This window comes from Bufo gargarizans, chromosome 4, assembly GCF_014858855.1.
Source record: "Bufo gargarizans isolate SCDJY-AF-19 chromosome 4, ASM1485885v1, whole genome shotgun sequence".
NCBI lineage: Eukaryota > Metazoa > Chordata > Amphibia > Anura > Bufonidae > Bufo > Bufo gargarizans.
In genome coordinates, this window is record NC_058083.1 from 492,519,538 (window position 1) to 492,542,277 (window position 22,740).

Here is a 22,740-nt window from a genome sequence, read left to right on the forward strand (position 1 = left end):
GGGTCATTCCTGGGCTGAAGTCTGACCCAAAAGGGCACAAAAATCTGCAATACACTCATTGACCCAAAAAATTCAATAAGGCACCAGGAAAGAGTTGTTGGATTGGAACGGAACTTTCTCTGTGTGTATGTGATGATGATCTATGGAAGTAATTAAAATATTAGAGTGAAAGGAGAAGTTTATTGGGGAAAAATGTAAAATTGAAAGGAGGCTCCAGGACCTTGATGGACTGTGTCTAGCCTGGATACAAGATGAGATATGGTTGGAATACAGGTTCTGTAAGGCATCCCGTGGCAAATTTTCCCCCAGATGTTACAGCTAGGTTTGTAGATCCTGCACACTTGTGTGCTGCCAAAGATGGTGCCATAAATGCTCGACTGGCGATAAATCTGGTGACAGGGTAGGCCAATGAATTGTTGTAATCTGGTGGGGACATTCCTGTGAAACCCTTGCGGTGTGCATTATCCTGCTGAAGAAAGCCAGGTGGAAGTCCTGCCATGAGAGGAACACTTATGTGCAGGACATCCTGCAGCCACATCACAGAGCTGTGTCCTTTGTATCACTACTAGATGCGACCGACTGGGATGCCTCCCCAGATCATCACACCAGCAGTAGGAGCAAAGTATTGCTTGAAGCACTTACTATGAGGCTTCCATACTTGAACCTCTCAAAGTCTGTCAACTGGGCAAAGTGACTTTGAATGCGACATAAAGGCATGTCTAACAGTAAAGGATCGCGCACCATGAGGTACACTACCCAAAAGTAGCCTCCGAGAGCATTTTTATAGAGTAGCGAAGAAGCACTTTTACATCCTCTTGTGGCAAGACCCAGTGTCCAATCAGAGCACATCTGTAATCATTTACATATCTGTCTGAGACCTAGCTGCAGCAATCCGACATTTCCATCTAGGTGCAGTATTTTTTGCTAATGAGTGTATATTCCATTATCGGAACAAATGACCATAAGAATGTAACAAAGTGCTGATCGAGCTAATAACACATGAAGAGTTTATATATACGACCTTCACTGAACCTCTCTCCTGTATGTTTTTTTAATTATAGGATACATTAATTCAGCCCTATAAAATGTAAGGGTGAAATAGCCAAGTCATCCAAGACCAGTACAATTCACTTAAAACAAATTATAGCAAGCATTTGGTAATCTGACATCATACTAGCATACGCTATAAAACACCACTATCAGGGATCGCCACGACGGATAATGTCTCAAGAGAACACATTAATCACGGGAACATACATTTTTCATTTAAAAAAATTTGCATTTCCTTTTTTAAATTTGCAAGGATGAACAACCTTTTTTTAAACATTTTAGTTTACAGGCCCTTCATGCTGCATCTATCTGATCTATCTCTGTCTGTCTATTATCTAACTAGATATTATCTATCTATCTCATATCTATCTATCGTACGGAGCGCAGCCTTTCCTTCAACTGGCTGATTGGCGGGGGTGCCGGGTGTCGGACACACGCTGATCTGATATTGATGACCTATCATGAGGATAGGTCATCAATATTAAAAGCCCGGAAAACCTCATTAACTAGCTATCTAATAAATCTATCTATCACATATAATATATCTAGCTATCTCATATCTATCTATCATCTAAATCCAGAAAACGAGGCAGCTTTCCAAGTATACCAGATAAGGTGACCACTTCGTTCACCTATAGCAATGTTTCAGCCCAAACTCAATGAGGCCTCTCTTTCCTTTTTGAAAGGCCTCATTGAGTTTGGACTGAAACATTGCTATAGGTGAACGAAGTGGTCACCTTATCTGGTATACTTGGAACGCTGCCTCAAATTCTGGATTTATTAGTGTTGATTTTTCTGAATCAGTCCTTCAGAGGATTTCTGCAATCACTATGTATTTTTGTTGGTGCTGCTTACATTCTATCTATCTATCTATCTATCTATCTATCTATCTCATATCAATCTCTCTATCTATCTATCTATCTATCTATCTCATATCAATCTCTCTATCTAGAAACAAACATTAGGACAGCACCATCAATAACTTGATGAGCGGAGTGCCTGCAGTCCAGATGTATACCGACATAAAACTGTTATAAACGGAAAAAAGAGCCGCAGCACATGCAATCGATGAAAACTGTGTTATCCCTTATTCACCCATACAGCAACGTTTCAGTCCTCCTACTGGGACTGTTCTCAAGTCTATCTATCTATCTATCTATCTTGTATCTATCGATCTGTCTATTTATCTATCTAATATTTATCTATCTCTTATCTATTATCTATCTATCTGTAGTATATATATCTCCTATCTATTATCTATCTATCTATCTTGTATCTATCGATCTGTCTATTTATCTATCTAATATTTATCTATCTCCTATCTATTATCTATCTATCTGTAGTATATATATCTCCTATCTATTATCTATCTATCTATCTATCTATCTATCTATCTATCCATGCATCCATCATACAACATATTTCCCAGATGGAACTTATTGTTCTTTTTGCAGGTTGGAGGATAAACCTGGTTGTTAACGTGTGAATGATACAAATATAAATAATGAAGCGTGCTATCAAATCACCATCCATCATTTCCTAAATAATAGCCCCTGTGTAAGTACTGTGCTTCCGCACTATTAAACTGGTTTTATTGTTTAATTATTTATTTCTTGAGCATTTGGTCACCTTATCCGCTGCCGGTATTGTTCAAAGTTTAAATTCTTTCCATGAAAGCCATTCCCTGACCTGTCTGTCCAGGAGACATTTCTCAGTGGAAGTCAGTGGGGGGTGCTCAGGAACATCTGCAGCAAACTATGGAACAGCAAACGGTCTACACAATCAAGCGGCAGCCCACCTACAAGCACCAGAACATAGAGTAGCACCAGTAGTATCACCAGTGAAAAGCTTAACCTACTTTCACAGCTGCAGCATGCAGAACAGAGGACAGCCTGCCGGAATTCTCCTGGTCCGACACTGCCGGGTGCAACTGGAATGCCTTACGACACCCTTAAGATCCGGCCGAATTCAAGCAAAAGTTTAGAGAATCAGCCAGACACATGCCACAGCATGCAGCGGTTTGTGCCCGGCCGATTCACGCCATTCTCTGACGGATCAAGCAGGTGGATCTCCATGCCGCAGTTGTGAAAGTACCCTTAGAAACGTCTTAAAGGGAACCTGTCACTAGGATTTACCCCCCATAAACCATGCCCACCAACTTGTCTAAAGATCTTTCTAAAGTTACAGAGATGAGTCCACTGCTGTATGGACATGACCGTCAAGTGTCCGATGGGTGTAACCGCATGAACGAAGTGTCCTGATGTAATGTGGTGGAGTGACCTCCTCTGGACATGCAGGACTACTCATTTTTGCATGGTTTGTTGCACCTTATACTTGGCCTAACATGTTTTCCCAGCTTGCCACAGGTTTGTTTCAGAAGCTAAACTGCTATTTACTTATTATATATGATATGGCTGTTTATATCTTTGCTGCACAAGTTCTGGTGGCTCTCCTGAAATAGGTGTGGTTCGAACTCTGCCCAGTCCAAGAAGGTGGTAGAGTGGACCAGGTGTCATGGTTTGGAGATCATGAGAACACATACAGTAGGTGCGGTGATGCTGCCTTTTGCTCATGTGGATGTAGCAACGTGTTTAAAAGGGCTGATTTTCCCGCCAACACGAGAAGATGTAACGCCTGTGGTGTACAGTGTCTCTGTGTAAGTATGGCCATCGTGTCCGTGTTGCGAACCACAAAAAGCGGGTCTGCAATACACGGGCACTGGCTGTGTGAATTCCGTGCTGCGGATATGGACCCTTTAACTTAGTCAACGATCTGCAAAATAGGGCAAAAGACGGGGACACGTCCTTTCTTTTGCAGTGCGAAGGCAAGGACCTGAAAGCACACGGAAGGGTATCCAAGTGTTTCCATGGGCTTCCGATCCGTGCCTCTGCTCCGAAAAAGATAGGACATGTCCTATCTTTTGCTATATTTTGCGGATATTTCTGGAACTCCCATAGCAGTGGATGGAGGACGGCCATGTTTGAGCGGCTTGCTCTCCCTTCACTGTGAGGTCCTGTTTTAGAGATAGGAGCGGGTCCATGAGGTGGCAGCGCTTCTACTTGACATCTATGACATATTTTAGTGATATGCCATCAGTGTCCCAGATGGAGCAACTCTTTTAAAGGGCTTATCCAAAGCCTAACACATGCCTCCCATCGAGGGTGACGCTAGAGAGGCTAGTCCCCGTCGCGGCTTGCTATTGGCTGCTCCTCCCGTCCTGAGATGTTTTGATCTGTGGGGAGAGGCAGTGGCGACCATGCGGGTCAGGAGTGACACAGGTGCCAGGGAGCAGTACGAATGATCTATATGAGGAGCCAAGGCATTGGGGGGCATGTTTTAGGCTTTGGATAACCCCTTTAAGTTGCTCCATCGTTTAAAGCACTGAACCTTTACATGTCACTTTGGTATCCAATCTAAGTGTAGGCACTCTAAGGAGGGGGGCGCCCACCCAAAAGTGACCTTCTGAAACATGCTAGAAGATTACATTGGTGGCGTCTCATAGACAATCAATTATTTTCTAAATGATAAGGCAGAGAAAACCATTCAGGGCTGCTCAGAGATTTCCACTGCAGGAAATGACAACCTGACCCAACATTTTAAACAAAAGGCCACTGAAATCAATGGAGCTTTGCTTAAAATATTGTGCCAGATATTACCAGTAAATTACATCTGAGGAGGTCTGATGGGTTCACTCTTTCTAAAGAGCAGCACATGCCATTTCTTCTGGCAATCAGAGGTGGTTACCGACTTCACCAATGTGATTTTTTAAGGCTGGATTTCCTCTTTAACCCCTTCCAACACTGCAAATATACAGAGAGGGGATAGTGTGAGCACTGGAGCTGGCTACATAGCAGTGGGTGTCACCGGATGCAGCAGCCGGGATCAGAGATAACCCTTTAGATGCTGTGGGCAATTGTGACAAAAGGGGGGAGGGGGCCTCCTTTGTCCCCCATCAGCAAGTCTGTCAAGGATTTTGCAACAACTCTGCATGAATGATACAAAAATATAAGGTGGCTGCAGATATGAAAATCCACCGAATGCTCCGATTTCTGCACAATTTTTTTCCTATCTTGTATTGTAGTATGAAGCAGATTTTCAGGGTGGACGGCAAACCAAAAATTTGTGGCAATGCCACCATGTCTGATTTGGCTTTCCTGGCAACAGAAACTGGTCCCAGCAGCAGGACCCTGTGATCAGCCTTACAAAAGGGCATACACAGCAGGGGCCCATAGCTTCACTGTATAAACCTGTATGTGAGTGAAGAGAAAAACACATCTTCATGTAACACAGTCCATGTGATTACACTGACACAGAGTGTGTTTTAGATGGCGGAGATAATGATAAAAAACATGGAATTGAGCAGTTCTCCAAATTTTCCTTTAAAGGGGTTGTCCGCTTTGCATAACCCCTTTTTATTTAGAAGGACATCCGATAAGATCATCGCAAGTTGTACCATAGCGATCAGCTGTAATCTGTGAAATGGCAGCAAGTCTTTAATTTCTCTGCAGCACCCCCACAGGAGAAGTACTGCATTACATAACATCTATTTAACTTAAAGGGGTTGCCCGGGTTATAGATATTGATGACTTATCATCAGGATATGTCATCAATATAAGATTGGTGGGGTTCTGACATCCTGTAACACCAATGATCAGCTATTTCGGTTAACCGCCACCATCGGAAACTATACAGCTAATGGAGCTAGAAAAAAACAGCTCCATACACTGTGTAGTGGCTAAACTGGGGTACTGCAGCTCGGCTCCCATACAAGTGATGCCATTGCCAGAAACTACACAGGCTTCTGCTTCCAGCTCTATCCACTGGATAGTTTCCGGTGCTAGCAGATGACCATAATAACTGTTCGGCGGGGGTGCTGGGAATCGGACTCCCACCAATCTGATACTGATGACCTGTTCTGAGGATAGGTGATCAATATCTGTACCCTGGACATTCTCTATAACAGCTTTCCGTCAAGTGGACCAATGTGTAAAGTTCTTGTTGTAATCAGTCTCTGATTTGGCAGGAACCCCTTCTATTGTCTCAGAACACCAGAACAGACTATTTCAAGATAGGCACAAGCCCAAAGTTTTTCTTACCATTTTCTGGATCGTGAGAATCAGGGATGGCAAGGTGAAGCCCACTGTGTTTTCTTGTCAAGGGGACATCAGCCAAACTGCTTTCCTTCTCAGATTCACTAAAACAAGAAGATGTTTATGGATAAATCACTTCCATGTATTGGTAACAACATGCTGGCTTTATAAGGTCCCATCCCTTTCTCCTGGTAGCATTTGGCCAGGAGACTGACTACAAAGTTAGAGTGATGCTGTGCCAACAGCAGGACCAGTTCCTGGCAAGAGGAAGGGAGCCATCTGCTAGTAACTGGGGAGGGGGGGGGGATTTTCCTTTGGACCACCAATGATGGTTCTGTTATTGTAGACTTATCAAGCGCATGTATGATGGAGAAATTAGTTACACAACCTACACTACTTTGCAATCTACCAATGTATTAAGCAATTTGGCGTCGAGAGATTTAAAGGGTCATTACAAATGGATACACTTTACATGGGATATAAGAAACTGGGTGTCAAGTGTCCCCAAAGTCTATGAGACTAACAAAGATAGCCAAGCACTGTACTCAGCTATGTCTGTCAGTCCCTTATCATTGAATGCAGTGGTAGCACGAATGCATGACCACTGCTCCATTCAAACAGGGCACACGGGACCCCCGTTCCCATGATCGGTGGGTGTTCCATTGGTAGGACTCCCAGCGTTCAGACACTTATGAACTATCCTCTAGGTAGATGACAAGTGTCATTTCTGGGAAAATCCAGTCAGCCCCTTAACAATCAAGCTGGCTAGGCCTAGTTTTCACTTAATCCCCACCCTTTCATAACAATACACCATGGTAGGACGGTACTTAAAACCCCTTCTGGATCTTCGCCATATACAGTGGATATAAAAAGTCTGCACACCCCTGTTAAAATGTCAGGTTTCTGTGTTGTCAAAAAATGAGACAAAGATAAATCATTTCAGACCTTTTTCCACCTTTAATGTGACCTACAAACTGTACAACTCAATTAAAAAACAAACTGAAATCTTTTAGGTGGAGGGAAGAAAACAGAAATAATGTGGTTGCATAAGTCTGCACACCCTCTTATAACTGGGGACGTCTCCACCCTCTTATAACTGGGGATGTAGCTGTGTTCAGAATTAAGCAATCACATTCAAAATCATGTTAAGGCCCCATGCACACGGCCGTTGTTCACAGCCGTGTGCGGGCCGTGGAACCGCGGCCTGGATCCCTCCTGAGAGCAGGAGCGCACGGCGTCACTGGTTGCTATGACGCCGTGCGCTCCCTGCTGCCGGCACAGTACAGTAATACACTGGACACAAAGAAGAGCGGGGGGCGGCACAGTCAAACAAGCACACAGTCAGTGTAATCACAACCGTTCCAAGGCCAGCGAGGAAAGGAGCGCTCGGCGGTGCACTGCTGCAAACAGTGAGTAGGATATAATAATGGTCGGTAGGTAGAAAGAATATGCAGCGGCACTCACCGGTAGCGTTCAAACAGCTTTATTCAGCCACGATCAGGCAGGGGGTGGACAAGTCAAACACGCAGTGACAGCGGCGGCCGTTTCGCGCTAATTGCGCTTCATCAGGCTGTGCTTCAATGCGCATATGTGTCCGCACTTCCTTTAACCTCTAGTGCAGGCCGACGTCATGTAAATGGACGAATCAGGCCGCACATAGGTGAAAGGGGTTGCGCTTAACAACTAAAAACATGGACAAGTGCAACAAATTTGCAACATATCAGCAAAACATCAGACACAAACACACAAGTAAGTAGGACACATATGAATGTGAAATCAAGAATTTTTGATTACAGGAAAGGGCTGAGGTCGTTTCTATCATTCAATCCAAGCTCTCCCAAAGCTTGTGTGCGCAGGATCCACCGGGCTTCCCTCTGCAGGAGGAGGCGGTGTCTATCTCCTCCCTGTGGAGGAGTGGGTACTGTTTCTAAACCGGAGAATGAAATGTAACTGGTATCCCCATTATGGGCCTCTTTGACATGTTGGATGAATCTGGGGCACCCCTTTCCTGTTCTTATTGAATTCAGGTGTTCCCTAAACCTTTCAAACAGGCACCTGATAGTTTTGCCGATATAAAATCGACCGCAGGGGCACAATAGCAGATACACTACATATGTGCTCCTGCAATTAATAAAGGTGTTCACTTTATGTTGGATACCTGCAAATCCAATGGATTTCTTCAGGGAGTTATGATTGCAAAACGAGCAGTTGCCACACTTGAAATTCCCTTTAGGTAAATTGCTGTTAAGCCAATTCTCGTTCCTGTTGGGCTTAAACCTGCTTCTGACTAGTCTGTCTTTTATGGTATGCGCCCTTCTAAAGGAAATCAGTGGTTTCTGTTCAGTGAGTTCGCACAGGCTTGCATCTCTCCTCAATACGTCCCAATTTTTAAAAATAACGGAGCGAATGCGCTCTGCCATGGGACTATATTTAAATGAAAATGCAAACCTCCTGAAATCTCCTGCATTACTGTATTGTGGCGGCAGCAGGGAGCGCACGGCGTCATAGCAACCAGTGACGCCGTGCGCTCCTGCTCTCAGGAGGGATCCAGGCCGCGGTTCCACGGCCCGCACACGGCCGTGAACAACGGCCGTGTGCATGGGGCCTAAATAGGAGTCAGCATCCACCTGCCATCATTTAAAGTGCCTGTGATTAACCCCAAATTAAGTTCAGCTGCTCTAGTTGGTCTTTCCTGAAATTTTCTTAGTCGCATCCCACAGCAAAAGCCATGGTCCACAGAGAGCTTCCAAAGCATCAGAGGAATCTCATTGTTAAAAGGTATCAGTCAGGAGAAGGGAACAAAATAATTTCCAAGGCATTAGATATACCATGGAACACAGTGAAGACAGTCATCAAGTGGAGAAAATATAGCACAACAGTGACATTACCGAGAACTGGACGTCCCTCCGAAATTCATGAAAAGACAAGAAGAAAACTGGTCTGGGAGGCTACCAAGAGGCAAACAGCAACATTAAAGGAGCTGCAGGAATATCTGGCAAGTACTGGCTGTGTGGTACATGTGACAAAAATCTCCTGTATTCTTCATATGTCTGGGCTATTGGGTAGAGTGGCAAGACGAAAGCCTTTTCTTACGAAGAAAAACATCCAAGCCAGGCTAAATTTAGCAAAAACACATCTGAAGTCTCCCAAAAGCATGTGGGAAAAGGTGTTATGGTCTGATGAAACCAAGGTCGAACTTTTTGGCCATAATTCCAAAAGATATGTTTGGCGCAAAAACAACACTGCACATCACCAAAAGAACACCATACCCACAGTGAAGCATGGTGGGGGCAGCATCATGCCAAGGGGCTGTTTTTCTTCAGCTGGAACTGGGGCCTTAGTTAAGCTAGAGGGAATTATGAACAGTTCCAAATACCAGTCAATATTGGTACAAAACCTTAAATTTTCTGCTAGAAAGCTGAACATGAAGAGGAACTTCATCTTTCAGGATGACAACGACCCAAAGCATACATCCAAATCAACAAAGGAATGGCTTCACCGGAATAAGATTAAAGTTTTGGAATGGCTCAGCCAGAGCCCAGACCTGAATCCGATTGAAAATCTGTGGGGTGATCTGAAGAGGGCTGTGCACAGGAGATGCCCTCGCAATCTGACAGATTTGGAGTGTTTTTTCAAAGAAGAGTGGGCAAATCTTGCCAAGTCAAAATGTGGCATGCTGATAGACTCAAACCCAAAAAGACTGAGTGCTGTAATAAAATCGAAAGGTGCTTCACAGAAACCTGACATTTTAACAGGGGTACGTATGTAGACTTTTTATATCCACCATATGTATGGCAGAAGTCCAGTCTTTGAACATGGCACCTGCTCAGATGCTGAACAGGTGCTACAGCCCCTGAATGCCTGCCATTCTGCACAGAAGACACCCGTCCTTGATCGGCAATAATGTTTTTGATGAATATATATCTTTCATTTGTCATTAAAGGGATAAATCGTTTGCCCAACTAGAACAACCCCTTTTCTTGTGTCATCCCCCCAGGCAGGAGAAGTTGCAGATGCTTCGACATTTGTAGTATTACACTAGACATGCAGAACACAACCATGTAAGTGAAAGTCATAACAGGTCTTCCACAACACGAGCAGGCTTTAAAGGGGTATTCTGGTATAGACAACTTGCAATATAAAGTAAAAATCCTCACTATATAGTAAATAAATATTTTTAGTAGCTTCCCACATGATCCATCACCGCTTAATGGCCCATTATGTGATGTCTATAGCTCGCTGCCTAGGCTTATGTCCTGCAGTTGAGCTTCAGCTTGCCAGTCGAGTATGCTCAGTTCCAGCACTAGGAGTTATAGAAGACAGTAACTGGGTACTACTGTGAGAGGCTCAGTAGTGAGGGAGCACAATATGAAATGCACAATAGGGTGGAGCAAAAGTAATTTAGGGGGAAGAGAAAAGCCTGGAATAAATGTCGGCAATGCATGATGGAAACTGTAGTCTGCCACCCGCATGGGCTAGTGCTGAAGTCATTCGCACTTCTAATGCCCTGATGGAGCAACAAAATAACTGAATTCTACATTTTTTAGGTAGTAGTATTAATGTTGTAATGTTAATCTGTGTGTAGTCACTCTGCTGACTTTGAACATCAAAATACCCCTTTAAAGGGTTTGTCCCACAAAAAATATTCTACAGTTTTCAAACCAGCACCTGGATCGAAATACTTTTGTAATTGCATGTAATTAAAAATGTTGTATAGCTACTGAGTTATTCAATCAAATAAATCTGTATAGCGCCACCAGCTGTTTGTTTTTCTTATTTATTTGTCCTGCTCACTGAGAAGGCCGCACATGCTCAGCTTCATCCTTCAACTGCCTCCTGAGCTGTGATAGGGAGAGCATGGACACGCCTCCTGAGCTGTGATAGGGAGAGCATGGACACACCCCCTGAGCTGCAGCAGAAAAGACACTCCCCTTGAGCTGCCAGCTTGATATAAATCTAGCAGAGCAATGAATGTGGAGATCTCTGGATCCATGTGAGGTACAGGGCTGGTCCTGACTTTGTTAGAAAGAGCTTGTCGTGTGTACTATCCGATGTATGATTTTCATTTTTTTACATTAGTCATGGGATAACCCCTTTAATGAAAACAAAGCTCATATTTTGAAGATTTGTACAAAACCTCATTCTGATTAGATCAACCCCTATGACGATGAGGTGTGCTAACTCCTCCACCCAACTCAATTCAATGGAGTGGTTACGCATCCTGAAACTTACCTCAGTTGTGAACAGTTATACAGTTTCTGCCACAAGTACAGCATATGACGGCATGTTATCAGAGCCTCCTCTGGTCCTTCGTGTATCCACTCCAGTTTAGTTTTGGTGAACAATATACTATTGGAAAAGACAGAATAATATCGGTGAACTTCTGCGGTGAGCAATTAAGAATTATCGGAAATGCTAAAAGTCATTAACAACGAACAGAAAAAGTGAAGTTTTATGAACATAAAGTAGAACTACCAGGGCTCCTATAACAACATAAACATAGTATAATATTAATAATATACACTGCCTGTCAAAAAAAAAAAAAAAAAGTCGCCACCAAAAAAAAAAAAAAAGGTCACACACTAAAATTTTGTTGGACCGCCTTTAGCTTTGATTACGGCACACATTCGCTGTGGCATTGTTTCGATAAGCTTCTGCAATGTCACAAGATTTATTTCCATCCAGTGTTGCATAGATTTTTCACCAAGATCTTGCAATGATGATGGTAGAGTCTGACTGCTGCACAAAGCCTTCTCCAGCACATCCCAAAGATTCTCAATGGGGTTAAGGTCTGGACTCTGTGGTGGCCAATTCATGTGTGAAAATGATGTCTCATGTTCCCTGAACCACTCTTTTACAATTTGAGCCTGATGAATCCTGGCATTGTCATCTTGGAATAGGCCCGTGCCATCAGGGAAGAAAAAAATCCATTGATGGAATAACCTGGTCATTCAGTATGTTCAGCTGACCTCATTCTTGGAGCACATACGTTTGCTGAACCTAGACCTGACTAACTGGAGCAACCCCAGATCATAGCACTGCCCCCACAGGCTTGTACAGTAGGCACTAGGCATGATGGGTGCATCACTTCATCTGCATCTCTTCTTACCCTGATGCGCCCATCACTCTGGAACAGGGTAAATCTTGACTTATTAGACCACATGACCTTCTTCCATTGCTCCAGAGTCCAATCTTTATGCTCCCTAGCAAATTGAAGCCTTTTTTTTCTGGTTTGCCTCAATGATTAGTGGTTTTCTTACGGCTACACAGCTGTTCAGTCCCAATCCCTTCATGAGTTCCCTTCGCATTGTGCGTGTGGAAATGCTCTTACCTTCAGTATTAAACATAGCCCTGAGTTCTACTGTTGTTTTTCTTCGATTTGATTTCACCAAACGCTTAAGTGATCGCCAATCACGATTATTCAGGATTCTTTTCCCGCCACACTTCTTTCTCGAATACGATGGGTCCCCACTATCCTTCCAGTTATTAATAATGCCTTGGACAGTTCTTAACCCAATTTTAGTAGTTTCTGCAATCTCCTTAGATGTTTTCTCTGCTTGATGCATGCCAATGATTTGACCCTTCTCAAACAAACTAACATCTTTTCCACGACCACGAGATGTGTCTTTCGACATGATTGTTTAAGAAATGAGAAGCAACTCATTGCAGCAGTTGGAGGCCCATTACCTGGCATCCCTATCGTTCTGCTGCTTCGGACAGCCGCCAATTCCGGAAGCAGTGTACGGAGCTGCAAAGAGAAGGCTGCGAGCACTGTGCAGAGGCCATGCCAGGGTACTGCAGCTCAGCTTCCATTAAAGTAAATTGGAGCTGAGCTGCAGTACACCAATGCTGGAAACTACACAGTGTATGGAGCCTTCCGACCGCTGTACAGTTCTCTATGGCAGTGGCTGCCTGAAACAGCTGACGGCGGGGGATGCCAGGTGTCGGAGCCCAACTGATCTGATATTGATGACCTATCCTGAGGACAGGTCATTAATATCTAAGTCCTAGAAAACTGTGGCCATTTATTGGTAAATCCAAGGTTAGAACGATATTTGTATTCACATTCAACCATATTCATATTTTTCAAATGTCAAACAAATCTCGTTACATTGGTTTTTACTTTTTATTTTGTTTCTCATCAACCAATCGATAAGGCTCTGTTCACATCTGTATTGGACAATCGGTTGCATACTGAAGCAGATTTAAAGGGAAGAATTGCGCTATTTTTCCAGTCAAACCCATTATACTTCAGTTGGGTTCAATGGATGCTGGTGGTATCTGTGATATATCTGCCACTTCATTGTGGTTTCCATGATGCAGATGTGAACACAGCCTATAACAGTATATGCTGATAGATCCTCAGAAGCTGAGACATTAAAGGGGATGTCTGAGTTGGCCAGTTTATGTCAGCAGATTTGTACCTATGACACGGTCTGACCTGTTACATGTGTGCTTGGCAGCTGAAGGCATCTGTGTTGGTCCCATGTCCATATGTGTCCTCATTGCTGACAAAAATAAAGTTTTAATATAGGCAAATGAGACTCTAGGAGCAACCGGGGGGGGTTCCATTTGCAGAGAGAGCCGAGCTTCTAAGTGTAACAGCAACGCCCCCGTTGCTCTTCGATGCTTATTTGCTCATACAAAAATCAAAATTTTCCCAGCAATGAGGGCACATATAAACATGGGACCAACACAGATGTCTTGAGCTGCCAAGTGCACGTGGTACAGGTCAGCCGGTCTCATAGGTACAAATCTGCTGACAGATGTCCTTTAAAAGTTCCATCTGATAAATAATTTAAGCCAAATACTGAAATATAATTGCCACTTCTATTCCTGCTTCTACTTTCACGTGGTGCATTCCTGGCACACCAAAATTCTGCGCATATGTTTCACTGTCCATTTAAGGCTAAATAAATGACGTCCCATTATCCTTGCAATGTTCCAGCTCAGTTTGGAATCCCCTATTGAATCCGGGCAGACAACTATCTGTCAGGTTATTTAATAAAGGAGCCAGGGGTCGGGGAATGAGAATGAGACATGACATTAATTCCCTACGTGTGCAATCTCCAGATTCTGTCCAGCCACACCAATCAATAGTAATTCACTTCAGATACCGATACAGCATGGGAGATCATTTGGAAGAGGAAGTATCGCTGCAGTGTGCCGCTGATAAAATCAGGGATGGAGAAATGAAAAGCAGGCTTATTTGGGATTTGTTTATGCTTAACTTGCTTCTTTTCTCAGAAAAAGCAATCCCTTAATCCCTCCACACGAATAGGTTGAATGAGCAGAGCCTGAAATGTGCACAGAAGGCTACCTGGCTGCACAGAAGATCAGCAGCATCTGCCATAAAGGAATAGCGAGGCAGGATTCAGACGAAACACCTGAAAGAATGTATTCCAAATATCGACCTGATCCTCTGTGGTCCCGGTATTTTTATAATGTGGGACTTGGGACTGTGATGCTGTTCTGGTCTCGCTTGTGGGGTCTAGATTCAACATTTAGGGGTGGACATGTCATATGTGCAACCTTAAAAGGGTTGTTCAGTCTTTTTTAAGTGAATCCGTATATATCCAAGAATTGAGGTATGGAGACAGGAAGTTTATTCCAGATGCAACGTTTCGGCAATAAGCCTTTTTCAAGCAAGGCTTATTGCCGAAACGTTGCATCTGGAATAAACTTCGCAAAAAGGACGTGCTGTCGCCATACCTCAATTTTTGGATATACAGATTTCCGGCTTATTAAGGGAAGCTGACCACTTCCCTTGGAGACGCGCACCCACTGCTTATTTCAAACAGGAGTACTGTCTTCTCTTTTTTTAAGTGAATGTCTGTCCTCAGGATAGGTAATCACTAGCTGATCAGCGGGAATCCGACACCTTGCACCCCAGCCAATCAGCTGTTCTGTATAGCAAAGTCGCCAGAAGTTGGCACTAGAACTACACTGCACTCAACAGTTTTAGTCAATGGGAGCAACGCTGCATTGACTAGCGCTCTTCACTACAATATTGACAGTGCTCTGTAGCGTTGACACCAACTAGCTGATTGGCTCGGGTGCGAGATGTCAGATCCCCACCAATCATCTAGTGATGGCCTATCCTGAAGATAGGCCAGCGCTTAGAAAAGGCTGGACAACCCCTTTGCAGGGAACCTGTCACCATGAAAATTTAGCCCAGTCTAGCGGCAACACGTTATGGAGCAGGAGGAGCTGAGCTGATTGATATTTAATATATATAGTGGGGTACTATCTATCCTTGGGGAGATACCATCTTAATCAGCATGAGGAGACTTATAGGCCATACATGCTCCTCTAGAATTCTGGGAAGAAGGTGATGCAAATGAGCTCTTAACAAGCTCTGCCTCTATTAGAGGCAGAGCTTGTTAAGAAAATACACTGTAAAACATTGCTTGAAATCCTTACTTATTCTGGGCTTAGGAGTCCAATGGGTGGTGCTGCTCAGTCATCAACAGCACAAGTAAAACCAAACACAATGCAACAGCACTCTGCTCACACTGAACACTATGAACTAATCTTATATTTAGGGCTCACAGTTGGCTGATAGTGCCAAAACAGGTTTGTGTCACCTGCAAATTATATACCGACAACAGACTTAGTGTGTTCGTTGTATTCAAAATATCCTTTTTTTTATTATAATGCACTGTAAGGGAAGTCCCAATTGTTGGTTAGCTATCAATTGGTAGGTTCTAATGTCGTGTTTTGGGCTGTTGGTGCTGTAGGGTGATGGAATTATTATAAATTGATATCACTAGTTTGATATGCTTTATGCCCATATACAGTAATATATGTCTTGATGGATTTCATGTGAAGTTTGACACATATTAGTTGTATAGCTAGTGGACACTATTTAATGCTCACGGCATCTTTGGCAATTAACGTCACGAGTTAATACTCATCCATATAGTCCTCACTTTTCTGTTATAGTGTAAGTTCCCAAGCCATGTTTAATATCCACCTTTTAGATCCCTAGTTTGTTGGGGATAAGTGTCCCCCGTTCAGAGGTCCCCCGATGTTGTAGACAGTGTTACGAGGTGATAGCGCATAGCTCCGATCATGTGAAACTTTTTTTGGGGGGCGAGGCCTCTATCAGGAAGGGAGGAGCGACTGGTTTAAATGCCCGCTGTCACGGCCGCACTAGTGCCGGAGCGCTGCCTCTACATGGTGGAGTGTAGCGCGTTCGCTGCTTTGAGATGAATGAATGAATGAAACAGTGTGTTTGAGACCGAGCTCCTGAGGATGTTGTTAGTTAGAAAAGGGTCGAGCCATGGAGTATGAGCAAATAGCATAGTTCAGAAGCCTCTATTATATACGAGCAATTAGCGGCAGTTAACCCCTGACTATATACAAGTAACATTGTGGTGAGGCTAGCTGCTTGTGTTTGCAGCGATCAGCCCCCAATTTGATACAATGATAGAGTGACTTTTATCACCTTTAATACATTGTAGCCAGTCGGGGGTTTGTAATCTGATTCACATAGTTCAGCTTTTTGTCCGGTTGATCCGTTAAATCAAGTGAACATTGTGTGTGATGGCAAATGGTACAGATCACAAAAAGCCTACAGTTGAGGGGCAATAAGGGAGAGTAATTGAGTTGGTTTAATGTGGCTAAATTCCCATTCTGCACCATTAATCAGCCTATATACCTAATAAAGACTTTGTCTGTATCCCCTGCCTTTTTTTTTTACTTTTGAGATAATTAATATTTTTTGTTTTATTTTAGTGCCCCTAGTTTGTTGTCAGTATAATCTTATATTCACTCTATAAATGAACATGAGGTACTTAGCAAATATATTTTGATTAAAATCATTTGTGCCCATCTACCACAGCAAGGTGACCTATTTTAGATGGGATCCTACTCTATAATGACTCCTCTCATGTCAACAGGCCTCAAATGATTTCAGGGAAATTTCGCTTTAGCTATATACTGCACAAAATAAAAACTGTCTTTGGGAAAGATGGAGGCCCATCCACCACCACCTTGTCATGGTAACGGGCATAATGATTTTCATCTAAATATATTTGCTGAGTGACTGTAGACTGCATGTCAATGGGGGAGAAGGGAGCTTGGTGCTGGAGTCTTTTTTTTTTTAACTCCTTTATCTTGCCTGTACATATGAAAAAGGATTCCTGGTCTCGGAGAATCCTTTGAATATATATTTGTTAAAAGACACCATTCTGGCTTTCTGCAGTCACCACTTGCAGGAGTTAACCCCTTAATGACTGCCAATATGAGTTTCTAAGGCGGTCATTACTGTGCTTTATTCTGGAGCGCCGTATTTCTATGGCAGCCTAGAATATGCGCTGCACGGATCTCTGAATTACAGAGACGATCATAAGGTCACCTTCAAAATCCCTTTGTGGGACTAATAAGTGTAAAATGAAGAATTTAATAAAGTTTCATAAAAATAAAAAATATCTTAAGTTAAAAAAAGAAAGAATACACCGTTTCTATTGAAAAAAAGGTTGGTGGTATAGCCAGCTCCGTAACAACCGTCACTATAGAATTATCATGTAACGTGTCCCTCACGGTGAATGCCGTAAAACAAAAAACAATGGCAGAAATGCAGTTTTTTGCAAATTGAATAAAAAGTGATAAAAAAAAATTTTATGTACCCCAAAATGGTACCAATGAAAACTACAAGTCGTTCCACAAAAATCAAGCACAGCTCCGTTACAGGGAGAGAGCTGCAGTAGAAAGGACACGCCCCCTGAGCTGCCAGACTTAAGATAATCTAGCAGAACAATTGGGGCAGTGAATGTGGAGATCTCTGGATCCCTGTGAGGTACAGGGCTGGTTCGAGTTTGTTAGAAAGGTATTGGCATGTTAAATATGATGTCTGACTTTCATTATTTTACATCAATCATGGCATAACCCCTTTAAGGAGCTTACTGGATACTGTTGATACATCAAACTGAACAATAGCACACTACGCAGCCACCTCCTGAGCTCCCCCTAGTGGCGACTGCAGGTATGCTGTATAATTACCTAAGCCATCAGATGATGTATTTTGTTGGACATGCTGAACCTACCCTAAAGAAGACATCTGCTGTAAGAGATATCACATTGCTTCGCCTACAGGAAGTGATTTTTGTTCCCAGAAACTCCTAATGTAAAGTGATGCTTTGTATGCGGAATATAAACCACTTTGAAGTCATCTGAGGATAAAGCTGACTATCTTATACTAAATGTTTCCCATATAATTGGAATTTATTTAAATCCTTATTAAGTCCCTAACAAGAACTGCAAAGTGTGCCGGTTCAAAGAACCGCCAGGTAGATTGACACTATTGATGCGCCGCGTTCTAATCTACTGTGTATCTGTTTACACGGCCTTATGGAAATTCCCGTCAGCAGAAGAGATTCTGCATTACCTCCAGAGAATTTCACCCTTCAGCCGTCTACTTGAAATGCAGCTCCAGTCACCGCCAGCAGCAATGACTTCTGCGTGGCTGGAGCTACTGCACCCGGCGAGAGGCTATGTCTTATTATAATGCGAAAACCCCAGTTCTACAATTTAGGTTCTCTACGCCCTCTGAGGAATAAAAAAAATAAAAAAAGGGAAGGTTGCAGCATGAAGTAATCTAGCCTTAACCACAAGCACTTTTGTGATAATAATGACCTTCCCTCCTTCACTTAAGCATCATCCCTGCTGACCTACTTTTACACTGGAAGGACTATTGATGGCTGCAAGGATACAAATGCAAATCATCTCCATCTCGTACCGGTTTCGCATAGCGGCGCTTATCATTTTCATGAAAATAGCCACAGGTAGTGTATGTTATATTAATATGGCTTTGTGGGATAGATAGTATTAAAACGGTCAGAGTATTGAAGTTCCTGAGGGATCAAGAGAGGGATGGAAATTAAATGTCAAATAGATGAAATTTTTATTGGTAATGGACTAATATTTAAAGGAATAAAGCCATGGGGCCATCGCTTCTGCGGATCGGTATTGTACATGTTGACACTTGGGAATCTGGTGAAATAGGACGTGGGAGAACTAAAAGTCCCGAGCTGGGCTGGTCTTACATTCTGATCCCGTCTATACAGATCTGGGGCTCCAAGCCAAGTTATGTCACACCGCTAAGCTCCTTACCCTGCTGCAGTACTTAGCGCTGCCTCAGTCTTACCAGTAGGCTCAACCCTCATCAGCCCGTTAAGCCCCACTCTCAGCTTAGCAATGCAGCCTGGGCACTTCTGCTACAGCTCTACAGCTGAGAAGGGTCTCCCTGGGGCCCATGTGTGGCTGAACCAGCGGCAAAGGCAGTATGCATACTCCTTTAGTCTGTTTTTTCAGCCAAGAGCTTGTGGTCCCCTAATTTGCTCGGTTTGTGTGGTGGTACCAGCTGTGGCTGTGCCTAGATAACAGTACCGCCACCGCTGCACATAATTATAATAATGTGCAGGGCTTTATTAGCACTGCCACACAGGGCCTAAGAAAATACTATCATACAGTGCTGAAATAACACCAACATAAGGTAGGACAGATTGAGCAAGCTGGTTTTTCTTTGCACCACTTTTTATAACCCCCCCTCCCCGACTAAATATGAGTTCCATACATAAAGCAATCTAATGAGAGTGCTGTATAATATCTAAATAGAATTGCTATCTTCTGTTTTTCAATTTTCATGGCGGCAAGATTCAAGTACCAGACCATGTTGGCAACAGGCAAATGCCTGTTGCGCTTCGGTGTGGGAGGGAAACACCACACCGAGCTTAGGAGGGTAGGGGGAAAGAGGGAATCAGACCTGAGAACTATGGAAGGAAGATGGACACCTAATAGTGGAAACCCTAACCAAAATCCTCACTGACTACCAGTATGAACAAACCCCAAAGGAAGGTGAGTTCATACGCAGGAATACCTAAAGTCCTATCTAGCCCTATAGGACCTTTGAACTAATGGAAGGGGTGAGACTACCTGTTCCTCCAAAAGAAAGTACGAACAGGAGTCTACTTCAGGCCTAAAACAAACAATAGGGAAATGCAACACACAAAACCCAAACAAAATACAAAAAGGGAAAGGAAAGACTTAACTTCAAAGAGGCTACGGAACCACCAAGAACTCAGCCGAGATCCAACCACAAACAATTCACAGGCACAGAAGCTATAAACGACACAGCATAGTGGGAGAAGCAACTATAAATAAGGAAGGTTAAATGACCACATAAGCAACACCTGGAGGCAAGGGGTGTGGCCATTACCAGACACAACACAGACACCTATTGATCCACAAGGAAAACCTGTCAGATCAAACCACGTGTTGCCAGTCTCACAGATCTCCTGCCACTTACTGTCGCCGGGACGTCCATATGTCTCAGTACGTTCGTGACACTGCGCTGATCGTAAGGATATTGCTAGTTTTAGGCCGCATACACATGGTGGTATTACCGATACAATTCATAACATAGTGCCCATAGATCAGTATGTCTCAGACTGATGGCAGTCTGACTGCTGACGCCCCACCAATCAGCTGATCAAAGGTACCCTTCATTGTTTACCAGGTACAGCTCTGTACATCTTGTAGTGGCTCTCGTCTGGCAATACAGCTCAGATCAGCTCTGTCCAGTTCAAGCTCCAATACCACACACAGCCACTCTCAAATGCTAAGGCTAGGTCATGAATATGAAAGTCCTGGAAACCCCATTTAAGCAAGAGTATTGTGACAACCACTGCTCTGACTACATAATGTTTTCATAACCGTTGTCACTGCCTATGCTACCAAAAGTTTACACACAAAGGGGGACAATCTGCTTGTCTGCAGATCTAATAACCAAATTGCAGATCTATCCGTTTAATCGCTTTTGAAGAGAATGAGAGGGCCAGGACAGTAACACTCTATGGTAAGCACCTTACTCTCTACAACTACACATGGTCCTGTGTTGTCTATGTCCACCTTGAACACCAACCTACAATTCGCCATCAGTTTTGGTCCTCAATGTCCAGCACCAGATCAATGTCTAGATGCTTTTGGTCAACAGTTGGCTCCGCAAGCAACAATCGATTGCCAGCATACTGGTGGAAAGTTTTACAAGAGGTAACGGTTGGGAATGAACATTTTTACGAACATTGATTCCCCAATCATAGGCTCGTGTAAATAGTCCTTTAGTCAATAAGATGGTCGAGGCAGATAACCCAGCGTAAAATGTAAGGGATGTAGCAGGAAGACTGAGTACAAAGCCTCTGCTTCACCACCCAACAAATGAGAGTCGGTTGATCGGTGGACACTTTTACATAGGGCAATGATCGGGAATAAATATTCTCATGAACGTTGGATTCCCAGTCGTCGGCTTGTGTAAATGGGACATTAGTCAATGAGATGGTGGAGGCTCATGCTCCAGCATTAAATGTAGAGAATTGGCAGGTAGATTGAGTATAATGCCTCTCCTCCAGTACATAACAAACGAGTGTCAGCTGAATGGAGGACACCTTTACATGAGTCAAAGATCAGGAAAAAACATTCTTACGAATGTTGGTTCGGTATTCGTCAGCTTGTTTAAATTAGTCAATGAGATGGTGGAGGCCCATATTCCATCCTAAAATGTAGTGATTTGACAGGAAGACTGAGTACAATGCTTCTGCTCCACCACCCAACAAACGAGAGTCAGCTGATCAGTGGACACTTTTACATGGAGCAATATGATGAGGAACAAATATTCTCATAAACGTTGGTTCCGCAGTTGTCGGCTTCTGTAAATGGGCCTTTATCTAATGAGATGGTGGAGGCTCATGCTCCAGCCTTAAATGTAGAGACTTGGCAAGAAGACTGAGTATAATGCCTCTGCTCCACCATCCAACAAACGAGTGTCAGCTGATCGATGGACACTTTTACATGGCGCACAATAAAAATAACTATAATGAAAGAGCTCTTTAATAACACATCTCATATCGTGATGAGTAAATCCATCTACTTCAGTATAATAAAGAGAAAATATAATACTGTAATATAAAGCAACTACAAAGTACTCTGTGGTATAGAACCTGTGTTCTCTAAATCCACGTCCTACATCAGCAACAATAATGTCAGAATGAAAAGCCTTTCTTGCCTACTATTCTCTTCTCTTATCGGCGTCATCTATCATTACTATGGTCCATACAAAGAGCTGATGTCAATACTCGCTGAATTATGTTACTGAACAGCTAATTATAGTAATTACATTATTGGTTCGCCTTAGCTTGCAGAGTGGCCATTTATAGTCAATTAGCGTAAGATGTCTAAGGAGCAATGCAACTTATTTCTGGAGACTTCTTTGTTTAGATGGAAAAAGGAAAGGTAATGACCAAAGTACTGCCATAGGTCCACAGCTTGGTCTCAAGTGGGAGAGGTTTATCAAAACTGGTGTAAAGGAAAAATGGCTTAGTTGCCCACAGCAGCCAATCAGATTCCACCTTTCATTTTTCAGAGCTTTCTTGGAAAGGTTTTCATAAATCTCCCACTGTTATTTTTTCATTAGTGGTTTCTAAATTCTTGATCACGAGTCCAGGTACAACAACGTGAGGTTAGCGTCGCTATTCACCAGTCTGCAGTGATGGGAGATGCTGCCAAAGACAGGGGTTGGGAGAAAGGTGGAGGAGGAGATCCC

The 22,740-nt window shown here is 43.2% G+C and overlaps 1 protein-coding gene across 1 annotated transcript in view; it reads right to left on the minus strand.

The window, feature by feature from the left end:
• Positions 1-22,740, minus strand: part of TTC7A (tetratricopeptide repeat domain 7A) — a 367,921-nt gene that overhangs the window by 98,444 nt on the left and 246,737 nt on the right. Inside the window, exons 17-18 of the mRNA XM_044289765.1 lie at positions 11,373-11,489; positions 6,147-6,244 (exon numbers count right to left, since the gene is read on the minus strand). Coding sequence (XP_044145700.1) covers positions 6,147-6,244; positions 11,373-11,489 — 215 coding nt within the window. The remainder of the gene's footprint in view (positions 1-6,146; positions 6,245-11,372; positions 11,490-22,740) is intronic.